The sequence below is a fragment of the Siphateles boraxobius genome, unplaced genomic scaffold (assembly GCF_051911475.1).
Source record: "Siphateles boraxobius isolate OS27281-9 unplaced genomic scaffold, OSU_SipBor_1 7, whole genome shotgun sequence".
Classification (NCBI taxonomy): domain Eukaryota; kingdom Metazoa; phylum Chordata; class Actinopteri; order Cypriniformes; family Leuciscidae; genus Siphateles; species Siphateles boraxobius.
In genome coordinates, this window is record NW_027509197.1 from 21,902,345 (window position 1) to 21,918,749 (window position 16,405).

A 16,405-nucleotide genomic window follows, 5' to 3' on the forward strand; every position below is an offset into this window, starting at 1 on the left:
CCAGATAAAGCCTTGCTAATAAGCAAGCTAACATTAGCAAACTTTAGGCAGAATTGCTCTATAATACTAGAATTTTATACATTTAAAAATAACATATTTATCATAAATAGACAGAATTTCCTGCATTAAACATACCTAGTGATGTCATGTGACCACATGACATACGGCTGTGTGAAAGTGTGAAATGTTTATAAATGCATGTGTGTTGGCACAGTATTCATCCATTCTGAACACTTCCGGACTATGTTAAAAATCTGAACACCTTGTAATTATATCAGTAAGATGCTTTCCCTCCAATATATTCCTCCATGTTCCCTCTCTTCTTAAAACACACAAAGAGGATGCATCGCCCAGGGTGTCCGGGTGGAGCAGAAGTTCTTTTGTGAGGTTGTGTTATAGGTGTGTTCATCGCTTTGACCGAGTCTTTGTCTTGAGTGCCACTGTGTCATTTTTACTGCCTATGAGTGTCTGTGTGTCAGATAAGTTACATTCCTTCAGTCTATTAAGCTCTTTGAACGATTGACCCTTCTGATTTGTGTGAAGTCATCTGAGATGAACTGCGTATGGATTCATTCTTAAGAGACGAAGCAGAAAAGAGGCGTTAAGGATGGCAGACGTCCCTTTGTGTGTCGGTCACAATGCTGAAGTGAAAGGAGGCAGGATGCTTAACATGCAAATGAGACGAGAGAGAAGGAGAGGTCAGGGTGGACATCACTCAATGTCACATTAACAAGCGCTCGTCCCATGATGTGGTATTAAACGCTGACTGTGAGAGTACGGCAGCTGCCTCTCGTTGGCACTTTCTATTGCATTTAAAAGCAAAAAAAAAAAAAGATCTCTTTCAATCTGGACTGATCCCAAAGAGAGTCATTCAGACAAAAAAAGAAGGATGGATGCACCTTATTCTAATGTGTAATGATTATTCTATCCCATACATGACATCTGATCATCCATCAACTGTTTGACCTTTTGCATCTAAATGAACTATAAAGAGTGGCAGACATTACCTCACTTCCCTTTTGTGCACAATTTGTAAAATACTCTATCGCACAATGCTGCACTCTTAATTTTAACCTGTATTTTCCAGTGAGATGAATGAACTGGAATATAAGCAGTAATTTAAAACATCTCTTACTTGAATGATTGTCTGAATTGGGAATAGCAGCTGATATTACTTCCAGTTCATTTGCCACAATGAAAACGAAAGGTCAAATCATTAATGTCAATCACTACTATTCAGAATTCAGCCAGCCTATATTTATTTTGTATTTTTTTTTTCCAAGATGATATCCGTGCGCCACTTTTTTTTGCATCCATCTAATTCTTTCCATCTTTCCATTTAGTATCATTATTCATTCTTATGCTCAATTCCAAACTCTGACTGCTTGTCATTTCTTCTCCTATAGACTTTCCATCTAAAAAATGTCCCTGTCCTGTGTCTGTCCATTGGGTTTAATGTTAAAGTCAATGAGAGAGGAAATTTAGTTTGTGCCTTCATAAGAAATGGCTTAGTTTAGGTCTTTCTTTCTTCAATACATTTTACAGATATAACCAAGAGTTCTTGCTTTATGTTGCTATTCCTCTCTATATTTATTTAAGAAGACTGTACATGCTTCTTCTTACGTGGCACATACTAGCTGATCTCATGTCAGTGGTGGTTTATAATGGCTGATGGTTGGATTACAGTAGGATACAGAAGGCTGTTCCAGAATCAACTTTAACTTCCTCTTCCTATAGCTCTATAAACATTTTAGATGGTGGGTAATAACCGTCCCCATAAATGCTCCCTTTAACTGCTGTGGTACTTACATCATCCCTATACTGATTTAAAGGCCATTACAGCTCACATTCTTACCAATGGATAAATTCCCAACAGTACCAATTCATTTTCTGGCAGTGGAAGGTTAGGCAGGGTACGTTCTGGAGAAGTAGATAAATAAATAGACTTGTGCTATTTCTATGAATGTAATCATGCACTGCAGATGCATGCATAAACAACTGAATTCTACACATTGTGTAGAATTCAGTTGTTTATACATGCATCTGCAGTTAAGGGATATTAAGATATTATAATACTCAAGATATTATATTATTAAGGTAATATTATTATTAATATTATATAAATATTATTAAGAAGTATTTGTTTTAGATGTGTAACAGAATGCAAGGAGGAGAACTGAAATTTCAAAAATTGCCTGTTCTTATAATTATTAGACATTACTGCCCCCTAATGGTCGGATATATGTCACTACGGGTAATGGTTTGTCAGCTCTAGGAAATCTATCTACAAAGCTTTGGTTGATGAATGAAACTGCTATTTTTTATCAAATAAACGAATGTTGTTAAAACATATGATCATCGTTGCTGTTATTGGTACTCAAAGAAATGGTCATATATATATATATATATACTGTATATATATTAATAGCCCTATAACTTTTAAACTAACTTGTTTATCACGTTGAATAATGTTGCACCATATTGCTTGATATAAATACAAATAGATAGAAAATATATTCCATTATTTCTTATCAACAATATGAAGTGCATTAGGCATTATGTTATGTGAGAATTTCCCAAACTGTGAAATTCATGAAGGAAAAGCTAATCTTGATTATGATTTCACTTTTCTAACTTTAGTTAGTGTGTAATGTTGCTGTTTGAGCATAAACAACATCTGCACAGTAATAACGCTAAAAGTTCAAAGCAAATAAAGATATTGTTTAAGGACTACAACAAACGGCTGGTAGGGACTACACATCATTCCTCCCAGGTTAGTGACATCACTAACCCTAAAATTTACATAAACCTGCCCCCGGTAACACGCAGTCCATGTTGAGAAGAGGAAGAGTTGTTGCACATTTGTGAGTCTGCTCAAGCTGTCACATCCATATTTTGGATATGTCTGGTAATCGGTGCTGCTAACAGGCATGAGCTCTTGAAGCTCCGCCCTCTGTGCCGGGAGCAGCAGCTCATTTGCATTTAAAGGGACACACACGAAACAACGCGTTTTTACTGACCCTCAAAAAGGGATAATTTTAACATGCTGTAAAAAAAAAAATCTGCGGGGTATTCTGAGCTCAAACTTCAAATACACACTGTGGGGACAACAGAGATTATTTTACATATTGTAAAAAGGGGTATTATGCCACCCCTTTAAATAAATCATAAAAAAAAAAATTTAAAACAATAAAAAAATTATATTTGAAATGCAAACCGCTTTAATTATTTTAAATGACCATTTAAATTGATTTATTTAATCTCACTTAATTAACCAATGTCTTTGACTTTGACGATGATCGAATTCAACCACATGAATAAGCAAAAATGACTTCAGATAAACATTACATTTGTGTTTAATTTTGCTGTTTTTATTCCTGAAGTAAGAGTGTAGTTTAACTTCTCCCGCGTCCTATTCTTCTGCAATCTAGAATGGCAGCACAGCTGAAAGGTTTGTTTGAGCTGCACCCTCTACTGTACAAATGTGAAATTGCATTTCTCTTAGCTTGAGGAAATATAACTTTAAAAAAAAAACATTAAAAAACAAGCAAGCCAAGGTGAGAAAAAGTAACGTAATCACATTACTTTTCATAAAAAGTAACTAAGTGACACAATTAGTTACTTTTTAGGGAGTAACGCAATATTGTAACACATTACTTTTAAAAGTAACTTTCCCCAACAATGGTTCTAGATAGCAACAAGGTAAATTTATTTTTAATTTTTTTTCATGATGATATCATACAAATACATTTTTAATAACTTACAAATAAAATTCTAATAACTTACAATATATTTAAGCTATTTTTTCTCTTTATTTTATAATATTTGTTTTCTGTAGGGTTTGCAATTTTTACAAAACAGTAACGAAATTTGTGTTTAAATAAAGTGTTAAGCCCAGATTTGTGTGATTTTTTTCTAGCAATATGAATTAAATAAACATCGAAATTAAATGGAAAAAACAATATGCTCAAATTAAAGCTGTAGTAGCAGGAGCTAGCTGGGACCAAACGAAAATTTGTTTATTTGTGCCCTTGAGTGATTTAAAAGACAAGGTTAGAAACACAATATTCATATTGCTGCATGGTGATTAAAAAAACTTACAGGTTTTGTAAAAATGTATATTTTCCCACGCACGCGTTCACTATGCTTTTCACACGCAGTCTTTCTGTAACGTTACAGGGTGGAACCTTTTTAATTTGTTTGTTTCTTCCGGATTGGTTCTGATGTAGCACGCGAAGTACACAAGTACGACACATTTAATCTTTCTTTTACTGTCAATGCACATTTATCATCAATGAATTGTTTTTCACTTTGTGCATAACATATTTTTGAATTAATTAGCATTTCGAAATGTGCTTTTGAATGAGTTTTGGATTAGTTTTTTTTGTCGGGAAGCAGTGAAAGATTTAATTTTTTGTGAATTTAAGTTGTTATCGGGTTTGCAGTTGGATGCGAGTTTCACTGCTGCTTGAAACTTTTCAAAAGGCAGCACGTGCATGGCATATGTCTATTTGTAAAATGATTTAAATGCGTATAATATTTGTAAACACGTGGATGGAAATGGACCATAATATGCAATTTAGGAAATCGTATTGAAAAGATTTAAACTTCAGAAAACATCAAGCCACAAGCCTTCTTCAACTCAAAGTACCAATGAATGTATATGACACACATTAAAACTGACATCAACAACCAATAATTGTCACACTGAGTGAAGTGATCTAACACAATGCTAAGGATAAAGGCACAGCCTCTACTGCAGACACACAGATCATGTTGGCCTTTGGTCCTTCAGAGAGGTCATCGGCAGGCCTCCATTAAACATGTGTGTCTGCTCTCTGAGAGGAGGCGTCAGGGTCTTCTCTACCCCTTCAGCGGTCTGGTAGAGCACCTGTCCTCACAGGTCAATCTGGCAGAATTCAACATCTTCCATCCCAGCTTGGTGGAGCTCTGTCAGGCAGAGACACTGTTCACTCCCTCTTCTAAACATGTTATCGACTACTCAACCTCTGCGGTCCGGGTGGATCATGTACCTATTCTTAAACAGCCAGAGGTGAGAGAAAATTTTCATTAATTGGCATCACTTGATTAAATGAAAAAGTACTTAAATTTAAAAAAAGAATGGGTTGTTTGTTTGCAGATGACACTTGAAGAACTCTCTTCTTCAATAAATATTATAGATATATAATAATCTATAATTATAGAAGGTAAAAACAGAAAAGAAATATGATTTCTGTTTCATCTGCATTGATTGTTGTAATATCAAGTCAAGTCAAATATATTTATATAGCGCTTTTCACAATACAGATTGTATCAAAGCTGCTTCACAGTATCAATCAAAACAACTTAACAATGTTTGTTTATTACTGGAAAAAAAGACATCCTAGTTTGGTAGAGCTGATCAATGGTATGATTGGTTAATTAATTTGAATATCCCCATATAATATATTAATATTATATTTGTACTAACAATTTTGATCATTTTAAGTCATCCTGCAACCCCTTGCAAGTTTATTGAAGCCCTCTGTTTGCACTTGACATTTAAAACTGTGTATCATGTTTGCTCTGTGTGCTTGTGTGTATTACAGGTGTGTTTTATGGGCAGGAGTAATGTGGGGAAGTCGTCTCTCATCCGTGCCTTGTTCTCTCTTGCACCAGAGGTAGATGTGCGAGTCTCTAAAACTCCGGTGAGTGTATATGTTATGAATGTTCTCCACCATTTACTCGTTTGTGCTTTGAAGTTGCTTCTTCTCAATCTTTATTTTGACACAGGGTCACACCAAAAAGCTTAATTTCTTCACTGTGGGAAAGGCGTTTACTCTTGTAGACATGCCCGGGTATGGACACATGGCCCCTCGGGACTTTGTAGAGATGGTTGAACCATACCTTCAAGAGCGTCAAAAGTAGGTTGATGTTGTTTTAAAGGGTTAGCTCACCCAAAAATGAAAATTATGTCATTTATGACTCACCCTCATGTCGTTCCAAGCCCGTAAGACCTCCGTTCATCTTCGGAACACAGTTTAAGATATTTTAGATTCGGTCCGAGAGTTTTCTGTCCCTCCATTGAAAATCTATGTATGGTATACTGTCCTTGTCCAGAAAGGCAATAAAGACATCATCAAAGTAGTCCATGTGACATCAGTGGCTTAGTTAGAATTTTTTGAAGCATCGAAAATACATTTTGTTCCAAAAATAACAAAAAGGACAACTTTATTCAGCATTGTATTTTCTTCCGGTTCTGTTGTCAATCCGCGTTCACGAGGTCAGTGACGCTGCTGACGTAAGACGCTGCTGACGTGTTATCTGGTGCGTCCGTGTATTCGGGTTCAAATAAATATGTCTGGTTAAAAAAAATGCAAGTCTTCCCCTGTGTCGAAATCCTTAGACATGTTTGCAAAGATTGTTTTGTTTACAGTGTGCGTCTCCCTCAGACTGTAAACGAAGCTCGGGCGCACCAGATAACACGTCAGCTCGTATTCATATTCATCGTATTCGTACGTCAGCGGACTCATGAATGCGGATTGACAACAGAACCGGAAGAGAATACAATGCTGAATAAAGTCGTCGTTTTTGTTATTTTTGGAACAAAATGTATTTTCGATGCTTCAAAAAATTCTAACTAACCCACTGATGTCACATGGACTGCTTTGATGATGTCTTTATTGCCTTTCTGGACAAGGACAGTATACCGTACATAGATTTTCAATGGAGGGACAAAAAGCTCTCGGACTGCATCTAAAATATCTTAAACTGTGTTCCGAAGAGGAACGGGGGTCTTACGGGCTTGGGACGACATGAGGGTGAGTCAATAATGACATAATTTTCATTTTTGGGTTAACTAACCCTTTAAGGATAATCCATGTGTGCTCAATCAAATCAATATTTGGTGTGACCACCCTTTGCTTTTAAAACAGCTTTTATCCTAGGTACACCTGCACATAGTTTTTCAGGTAGCTTTGCTGGCAGGTTTCTTCAAGCGTCTTTGAGACGTTGCCACAGTTCTTCTGGATTTAGTCTGTCTCAGTTTTTTTCTGTTTCTTCGTGTAATCCCAGACGGTCTCGATGATAGTGAGTTCAGATCTCCTTGTGGAGAATACCAGCTGTTGTCAGACTCTCTCTGGATTATTACAATTAGTGGCAAAAGGAACACACTCCAGCAAAATATATAAATAACTGGCTTAAAAAAATATACTGTATGGAAATCTTAGTTATCCTTTTTTTTTTTTTTCTTACTTATGTGTCTGAATCTAGTCTGGTGAGGACGTTCTTGCTGGTGGATGGAGGTGCAGGTCTGCAGAAGGCAGATTTAGTTGCTGTGGAGATGTGTGAGGAGTTCAATTTGCCTTTTGTGGTGAGTGTTTATCGCTCATGCTTTTACCATGACAGTACAGCAGGGGTCGTTGGAGTACTATACACTTTTAGCAACATCAGCCTAGATCAGTGGTTCTCCACCAGGGCCTCAGCAAACTTTCAAGGGGGCATCAAGATGTTTTAAAATAAACTAAAATGAACACATCTTCTTTCTTTTTTTTCTTTCCTTAAAGACCCCAGTTTACCACTGAGTAGAAAACCCTGGATATATGAGGTAGCCTAATTTTTAAAGTGTAATTTCTAGATCTGGAACAGTCATGCAATTTAATAAAACTTCATAACTCAATTGGGATTTTTACACATTTTATGAATATGAATTTTCTATTCTATTAATGTCAAGCTCTAATATTTTTATCGGGTAGAAATTGAGTGAAGAATTGTATTTTTAAAAAAAAGGTACTTATCCAGAAAATCACAAACAACTGGAAAAGTTAAGTGGGGCTTACTAATAATGTTGATGAAAATCGGGTGCCATGGAGTCAGAAAGGTTGAGAATGACTGATCTACATTGATCAACTTATTCTAAGGCTTTGTTCAGATGGGCAGCAGAGTTCCCCCTCTTTTTTGTAGTAAATAACAGCAAAAATGCTTTAAATAATTTACACAAGCTCGATTCAAACCGCATAATTGATTTGATGTCCATGCTGAGTGTCAGTCCTAAAGATTGGGTTAAAAATACTAATAAGATTTGATTACATTGTGAATAAGTACAACATACTTTTTCAACTCAAAGGTTTATAAGGTTTTAACCATTTTTCTCTCTGTCATGTTTTAGCTGGTTGTAACAAAAATAGACAGAACTCGACAGGGCGCTTTGTTGGCTCTTCTTCTACAGCTTCGGGACTTTATCAAAAATCAAACCAGCACATGTTTCCCACAACCATTTCTTGTGAGGTGAGATATATAGACACACATCATCATAATGCCAATCATTTTGCATCCAGAATGGTTTACACGTACATACAGGGTTCAACAATGAGAATTATTTTTCTGCTTGAATTATATAGATATAATTTAAATTCATAAACACTTTTATTGGAAGACTCCAAGAAGTCAGTTTTGACAAAACCTTGTTTATATTCGGCAGCAAGATAACAATATGTAGATGTCAAATCAGCAGATGTTGCGACACCAATGTAGAAAATATCACAGAAAACTAAACCCTGGACTGAAAGGGAAATGGACTAGACTGAAAGGTTTCATATTCTGACCAAAGCCCATCCTTATTGTTGAGCCCTGGAAGAATATAAACAGTGGGCTCCACAAATATTAGCACCCTTGGTAAATATGAGCAGAACTGACTGTGAATTTTGTTTTTTTTGCAATTTCTCCTCTTAGTCTTTCGTTTTTAATTAAACTTAAATAGTTGAAAACAAATATTATTTTATTATATTTTTTTATGTATTCCACAATTATTGGCACCCCCTCATTTAATACTTAATGTAACCTACCTTTGTCAAGATAACAGCTCTGAGACCATTCCTCCATACAGAATGTCTCCAGATCCTTCAGATTCAGAGGTTCATGCTTGTGGACTTTTCTTCCTCTCATCCCCATATATATATATATATATATATATATATGATGCACATTCTTACTGTATTCTCAGGTCTTTCCCATAGTGATGGATGTTAGCCTGTGTGTCACTTCATATAGTAATGTGGAATAAAAAACATGCCATATAAATGGGAATATACACTTTAGTTAGATTTTTACTCATTAAAATTTGTAGGAGTGACAATAATTTTGGCACACATATTTTGGAGAAAAACATATTTCATTTATTACACATTTATATTTTGCATAAATTAACTTTTTATGTATATTTTGAAGGAAAGACTAAGAGGAGAAATGGCAAAAACTAAGGTTTTTAAGTATCAGGTTTTAAGTATCAGGACATAATAAAAAATCATCTGGTCCTTAGCAGGTCTAAAATTTAGGTAAATGCAACCTCAGATGAACAACAATACATGACATATTACACTGTGTCATTATTTATTTAACAAAAATAAAGCCAAACTGGAGAAGCCGTGTGTGGAGAAACTAAGTACACCCCATGATTTAATATTTTGTAGAACCACCTTTAGCAGCAATAACTTTAAGTAAAAATTTTCTGTATGACCTTATCAGTCTCCAACATCATTGTGGAGGAAACACCACTCTTCTTTACAATGTTGCTTCAGTTCATTGAGGTTTGCGGGCATTTGTTTATGCACAGCTCTCTTAATGTTGGGTTGAGGTCTGGACTTTGACTGGGCCATTGTAACACCTCGATTGTGTTGTACATTTGCTGGTGTGCTTGGGATCATTGTCCTGTTGCATGACGCAATTTCGGCCAAGCTTAACCCGTCAGACAGATGGCCTCACATTTGACTCTAGTGTGTTCATGGTCGACTCAATGACTAAAAGGTCATGTGGCTCAAAACAAGCTCAAATCATCAGACTTCCACCAGCATACTTGACAGTTGGTATGAGGTGTTTGTGCTGATATGCTGTGTTTAGTTTAAACCAAACGTGGCACTGTGCATTATGACCAAACCTCTCCGCTATGGTCTCGTCTGATCAAATGACATTGTTCCAGAAGTCTTGAGGTTGGTTCAGATGCAACTTTGCAAACCTAAGCCATGCTGCCATGTTATTTTTAGAGAGAAGAGACTTTCTCCTGACAAACATGCCATACATGCCATGCAGTCTTTTTTCTAATTGTACTGTCATAAACTTTAACATGTTAACTGAGGGCTGTAGTTCCTTGGTTTTTTGCAGTTTCTATGAGCCGTGCACGGTCGGACCCTGGGGTGAAATTGCTGGGATGTACACTCTTGGGAAGATTGGCAACCGTCTTGAGTGTTTTCCACTTGTGAATAATCTTCCTCACTGTAGAATAATGGACATCAAATTGTTTGGAAATGGCATTATAACCCTTCCCAGATTCCATTATAACCATTCCCTAAGATCATTGCTAATGTATTTCCTCCTCGGCATGGTGTTAACACACACCTGAATGCTCCAGACCAGCAAACTGTCAAAACTTCTGCTTTTATCTTTATATTCACCCTTGCTGATGATCAGTTAATCACAGGCATTTGATTAGCAGTGACTGACGGCTACTTACCCTCTTAATTCCTATGGAAGCCGTAAGGGTGTACTTAGTTTTTCACACATAGCTTCTCCATTTTGGCTTTTTATTTTTATATAAATAAGGACATGGTATAATATGTAATGTGTTGTTGTTCATCTGGGTTGTATTTACCTAATTTTAAGGACCAGTTGATTCTTATTATTTCCCCGATACGGAACACCATAGAATTCAAAGAGAGTGTACTTTCTTTTTCGCATGACTATGCACACACTACCATCAGTTTGGGGTACTTTTTTTTAAATTAATACTTTTATTCAGCTGGGACATATTCAATTTGTCAAAAGTGACAGACGAAAAAAAATCTTTTCAACATAATAAGGATTTTCACTTGAGCACCAAATCAGCATATAAGACTGATTTCTGAAGGATAATGTGACACTGAAGACTGGAGTAATGGCTGCTGAGAATAAATTATATTATAGAAAATATTTTTCAAGTGTAATATTTCACTGTATCACTATTATACTTCTTTCAAAATCTTTCCAAACCCAAACTTTTGAATGGTAGTATATGTGTACGAGTGTGTGATAATCTACATTATCGCCTACACCAAGGGTATTTCCTAATCCATCAGCAACTGTCATCTTGCTGATCACTGTTTGAGCAGTGATGAGTTTATAATGCGCACTCATTCTTAGTCACTTCTTTTGGTTTTATGTCAGTGTGCATCTGTCAGAGGTTCCCTTGATCACCAGCAACTAGCCTAGATAAATCTTGTTATACAAATAAATCAGTGCCTCTGACCTGTAGTTTTATAAGAGCGAGGAAAGCTGAAGAAATATTTTAATGTGGTCAGATGGTTATCAACCTGATGATAAGATAAGGCTAGGGGTTCTGGAAACAGTTGCATTGGCTTTGTTGTGTCAATACAGGAAGTCAGTTTTTCACAGATAAAGTGATAAGTAATATACATTATAACATGTATACATTTATATCCCCCCCCCCCCCCCCCCCCCCCCCCCATGTCCTGCAGTTCCGTCCAGTTCTCTGGGATTTACCTGCTCAGGTGTTTCATAGCCCACGTAACAGGAAATCTACAGCTTACCACTAATCAGTTGTGATTGTACTGCACTGCCTCACCATGTCACATATCACAGATGAATCTGAGGCCTGGCTGCAATGTTATCAAGGATTAATGACTGATTAAATACTTGATGAATCTATGTGTTATTTTCAAATGCAGAGGCAGGAATCACATTGTTACTGGTTTCAGGATTCATGCAGCTCTGTATAAACTCACTGAATTATCCAGGAATCTATGGTGTAATTTTACAACATGCATATTTGAGTGGACTCGTTCCTGTCTGTTTCTGAATATTTGTTCTTCCAAATAAAATAACAGTAAATGCTGCATTGAATCTGTTAAACTTCAAATTCTGCTTTTGCTTTCTGAGCTTAAACCAAAACTTATCAACAAGATATGATGAAAAGATCAAGTTCCAGATCAGTTGTTCATTTAAAACTGTGGGGTTTTTATAGAATTAATTAATTACTGAACCTAAATCCAGTGAATGGATGACAAATGACTTCTTACTCATGAAATTGATCTTGTTTTGGTCCTTGTTACACACTTAATGGACATACGTCTACATCAATCCGGATAGATTTGAAAACAGAGTTTTCGTTTCAAAACATGCACACTAGCGTTTTCAAGTGTTTTCCAAAAGTTTATTTTGGGAAATTATGCTTAACAATTGAAAGGGACCTTGAACAGAGAGTAAAAAGCATTAAACAAGCTAATTTTTATGTTTTTATTTTTTTACATACCCTGAGAGAACAGTAAGCACCAATTCCATCAATGAACTTTGCACTGAAGTGTCATTACAGAAGGCATAGGGTTAAAGCAGTTATATAAACAACATAAACTGTTTCATTTTTTAAAGTTTAACTTTGTGCCCAAAGGTATATGTGTTTGCATTTTGTATTGAAAGGAGAGTGAGTGAGGTACTATACATTTCTTTAGTAATATCTCTAATGGGTCCTTTAAAAAATATAATACAGGCATTATTTCATCCATGATCTTTGATGCACGTACAACTTGTTTCAGGTAGGCATTATGTCTTCTCTACAACAGCAGGGGTGGTGATGGTACAGGGCTGGAGAAAAACAATAAAATTTAAGTGCCACAATGTTATAAAATGGCAAGAGGGTGCAATTGCATTTATTGTGCCTAAACTTAACCGCGACAATGACATTCTTTTTTTCGCCCTCTCTCTTTTTTATGTGTTGGCATTTGGACGCTGACCCCATAAAACATTTGCAGTAAGTTAATTATTTTTCAACATTTTTTTTCCTCTGAATTTTATATTCCCCAGGCATATATTAAAGCTCTAAGGGGCAGATAAAAGTTCACTCTTTGTCACCCGGGATGCAGGAAAGGGAACTGTGGCTGAAAAGGTGTTGAAAATGTATAGAAACACTCTGGAATCTTAGCTCACTTGCTCCAAGAAGCTTCATCTCCGCAACCTCTCCATTGGAATCTATACGCCATTGACCCTATAGGCTTCTAATTTTAATTCTTCACCACTTCTTTCAAACAAATTTTTGTCAACATGTGCACACCAGAGCCCACCTGCCCTGAAAATGCCACCATCTGCTCAGGCACATCCTGCCTGGTGCCGCGAGATCCATTCAATGACATTCTCAACGTGGTGATGAGCACCACGCTTACCGTCATGCTTGCCTTGGTCATGTTTTCAATGGGCTGCACCGTCGAGGCAAGAAAGCTCTGGGTACACATCCGCAGGCCATGGGGCATTTTTATCGGTTTCCTGTGCCAGTTTGGCATCATGCCTTTCACAGCCTTTGCGCTTTCACTGATTTTCAACGTGCTTCCAGTCCAGGCTATAGTTATCATAGTTATGGGCTGTTGCCCTGGAGGTTCCAGCTCCAATGTTTTCTGCTACTGGCTTGACGGAGACATGGACCTGAGGTGAGACTGTCAATCCGTTGACTTTTTCGTTATGTTGCTTGTAACAGTGAAGATATTCTAGTTCCAAGAAATTAGCTGTGTATATATTTTTTTTTTTTTAATACAGCAGTGTCATTTGTAGGTTGGCTTTCATTCTTCAGATAAAATGTACACTAGGCTAAACTAGATAATTTGATAGTTTACCATTTTACTAAATTATATTTATAGATAAAATTATAGTTTCTAAAATGATTTAAAATTGTAGAATGATAGTATTTTATTTGATTAATTTAATCATTTATTTTAGTGTAAGGATAATGATATAATAATCATAGTAATTAAAGAATATTATATTATAGAACATGATTAAATATATTATAGTAAATAGTCACCTTTGTTTAATGTCTAATTCTTATTTTTCCTGATTTCCTTCACATATCTAGACCTAACATGTTTAAACTGCACGAGGAACAATATATTCTAATCCAATGATGCATGTTTATTAAGTTTGTGGACAGGAAGACATTATTTATAGCACAACTGTATAACAAATACACTGATTTCCGCTGCCTATAGCATCAGCATGACGGCATGTTCTTCAATCCTGGCTCTGGGAATGATGCCTCTTTGTCTGTTCATCTACACCACAGTCTGGACTTCAGGCGATGCTATCCAGATCCCTTACGACAGCATCGGTAAAACCGCCTCTAATTACTTAAACAAGATGTTCCATTTTATGTATTTGTTTAATCTCGTATCTTAATTGGACTGATGTTCTTTCCAGGGATCACGTTAGTGAGTTTGCTTGTGCCTGTCGGTCTTGGGATATACACGAAACATAGATGGCCCAACGCAGCCAAAAAGATCCTCAAGGTGTGTTTTTGTTTCTGCATTTAATGTTGTAAATTCTTATGCATTCCATGCTGCTTCACTTGTGTTATGTATTTGTATGTATAGGTGGGATCCGTGGCGGGAATCCTCTTAATCATCATCATTGCAGTCATCGGTGGTGTGCTCTATCAGTCCTCATGGACCATTTCTCCTTCGCTTTGGATCATCGGTACAATTTATCCATTTATCGGCTTTGGGTTGGGTTTTCTCCTGGCACGCTTTGTGGGACAACCTTGGCACAGGTAAAAATCTGTACATTTTGTTTTCCCATAAAGCATTAGCTGGTTTGTTCGGAGCAGTTAGCACACATGTTCTGAGGCATCAAAAAAAGTGCCATAAAGTCTGACGAAAAAAATATGCGCTGTTTTCTCTAATGGTTTACTTATCATGAACGTGATTGCAGGTGTCGCACCATCGCATTAGAAACCGGCATGCAGAACGCCCAGCTGGCAAGTACCATTACCCAGCTGTCCTTCACCCCTGCAGAGCTTGAGGTCATGTTTGCTTTCCCCTTAATCTACAGTATCTTCCAACTGGTTGTGGCTGCGGTAGCAGTGGGGAGTAAGATGAAACTCTTGTTCACTTTGCATTTAAGCATTAGGAATATGAGAGGGGACTGTGGGGATAAGCATGTTATGATTTTGAAGAGTTGACAATTCCATATCATAAACCTCTGTATGTGTTTTCAGTCCATTACTCAATCAAGCGCTGTAGGCAGAAGATACCGGCGAACGAGGATGGGGAAGGGACACATAGCACCGTTGAGGATCAGAATAAGCAGAATTACGCCTTGGAGAATGGTGGCTTTCACTGTGATGAGAATGGCAACTCTGAGGATAAGGACAAAGGTACAAAGTTGTGAGCTAAACATCTTTCTGCTAGCCTGACTGGTCAACGCTGATCTTCTGGAGACATGAACTGTAAACAAGCTATTCAAGCTCAATCAGAGAGAGAAGAGTTAAAGTCGACCCCAGTCAACACAACTGGATGCACTTTCCTATATTATATACATAGGCTATATATATATATATATATATATATATATATATATATGGACAGACTCATATTAAAAGCATCTTTGAAGGTTAATATATTTATATACCTCCAAATATGTTTTTATGATGAGTCTGCTCACAGGTCTGTGCATTTGGGTTTGTCTTCGGTCAGCAACATTCAGTTAATACATTGTAGAAATTCACTGAGTTGTCTCAAATGCCTTTAGAAAAAATGCAAGTAACCCCACCGGTGTAAAAAGGAAGATAAATGTTTAGTAGTTTAAGATAACATACGATACATATTTCCAGTAGGTTGAATGTAAGCTAATTTTTTTTTAATGTTACTTTGTATACAAATAATTGTAATAGACCTTTAAGAAATGTTTAGCTTTTTAGATTATTTATGTATGATACAGACTTTTTTTTTTAACCATGTTCGAGCAATGGGACTTTTCCACTTATGTGATAACCAAAGCAATGGGAATTTTCTTTCTTTTTTCTTTTTTAAGCATTTTATTGCTTTAAATGAGTTACAACATTTAAACATTTACTGCTTAAAATATATCAAATGTTTTAGATGTTGTCATTTCAAAAAATATGTTTTACTTTTTAATATGTTTGTGATATTTATATGCAGAAGAAAAAAAAATTAATATTCAAATGTGTTGTCAGATTTTGATCCTAGTAGACGTAAAATTTAACGATTACACTTAACCATAGCTTGATTATATTGGGTGTGTATTAAACCCTTGCATGAGGGTCATTGTTGTGAAATAACCCTTAGTTGTTGTGAATTGCTCTGAAAATATTGCATCTGCCACAATGCACTTTCTCAGAAATAGCAGGAAATTTGACTAAATTCCTCAGCTGAATAATAATCAGTTTAGACTGAAGTCTTTCTGAAATTTAAACTTAAAGGGATAGTTCACTCAAAATGAAAATTCTGTTATCATTTTCTCCTTCATGTTGTTCCAAACCTGTATGACATTCTGGTTACAATATATTTCGATGGTCCACTTTCTAACTTTCAGAGACATTCTAACTATAAGTAACTTTGTCCTAACACTCTAATGAGAGTTAGTTGGCATGAAGTTGCAG

At 36.2% G+C, this 16,405-nt stretch overlaps 2 protein-coding genes across 2 annotated transcripts; both read left to right on the forward strand.

The window, feature by feature from the left end:
* The first annotated feature begins 4,005 nt into the window (after positions 1 to 4,005).
* On the forward strand, positions 4,006 to 11,884 carry gtpbp8 (GTP binding protein 8). Its single transcript, XM_077216042.1, has 6 exons — positions 4,006 to 5,053; positions 5,589 to 5,687; positions 5,773 to 5,903; positions 7,252 to 7,351; positions 8,147 to 8,265; positions 11,484 to 11,884. Exons 1-6 carry the CDS (start codon positions 4,730 to 4,732, stop codon positions 11,569 to 11,571), a joined length of 861 nt encoding a protein of 286 aa, XP_077072157.1. The 5' UTR covers positions 4,006 to 4,729; the 3' UTR covers positions 11,572 to 11,884.
* Positions 11,885 to 12,913: 1,029 nt separating this feature from the next.
* On the forward strand, positions 12,914 to 15,307 carry slc10a2 (solute carrier family 10 member 2). Its single transcript, XM_077216041.1, has 6 exons — positions 12,914 to 13,442; positions 13,998 to 14,116; positions 14,206 to 14,294; positions 14,379 to 14,554; positions 14,716 to 14,873; positions 15,002 to 15,307. The coding sequence occupies exons 1-6, from the start codon at positions 13,063 to 13,065 to the stop codon at positions 15,172 to 15,174; spliced, it is 1,095 nt and encodes a 364-aa protein (XP_077072156.1). The 5' UTR covers positions 12,914 to 13,062; the 3' UTR covers positions 15,175 to 15,307.
* Positions 15,308 to 16,405: the final 1,098 nt, after the last annotated feature.

Coding starts and splice junctions, on each gene's coding strand:
- slc10a2 (XM_077216041.1), top strand. CDS start 13,063: ATGTGCACACCAGAGCCCACCTGCCCTGAAAATGCCACCATCTGCTCA. Junction 14,117..14,205: donor GATCCCTTACGACAGCATCG/GTAAAACCGCCT, acceptor TGTTCTTTCCAG/GGATCACGTTAGTGAGTTTG. Junction 14,295..14,378: donor CAGCCAAAAAGATCCTCAAG/GTGTGTTTTTGT, acceptor TTGTATGTATAG/GTGGGATCCGTGGCGGGAAT.
- gtpbp8 (XM_077216042.1), top strand. CDS start 4,730: ATGCTAAGGATAAAGGCACAGCCTCTACTGCAGACACACAGATCATGT. Junction 5,054..5,588: donor CTATTCTTAAACAGCCAGAG/GTGAGAGAAAAT, acceptor TGTGTATTACAG/GTGTGTTTTATGGGCAGGAG. Junction 7,352..8,146: donor AGTTCAATTTGCCTTTTGTG/GTGAGTGTTTAT, acceptor GTCATGTTTTAG/CTGGTTGTAACAAAAATAGA.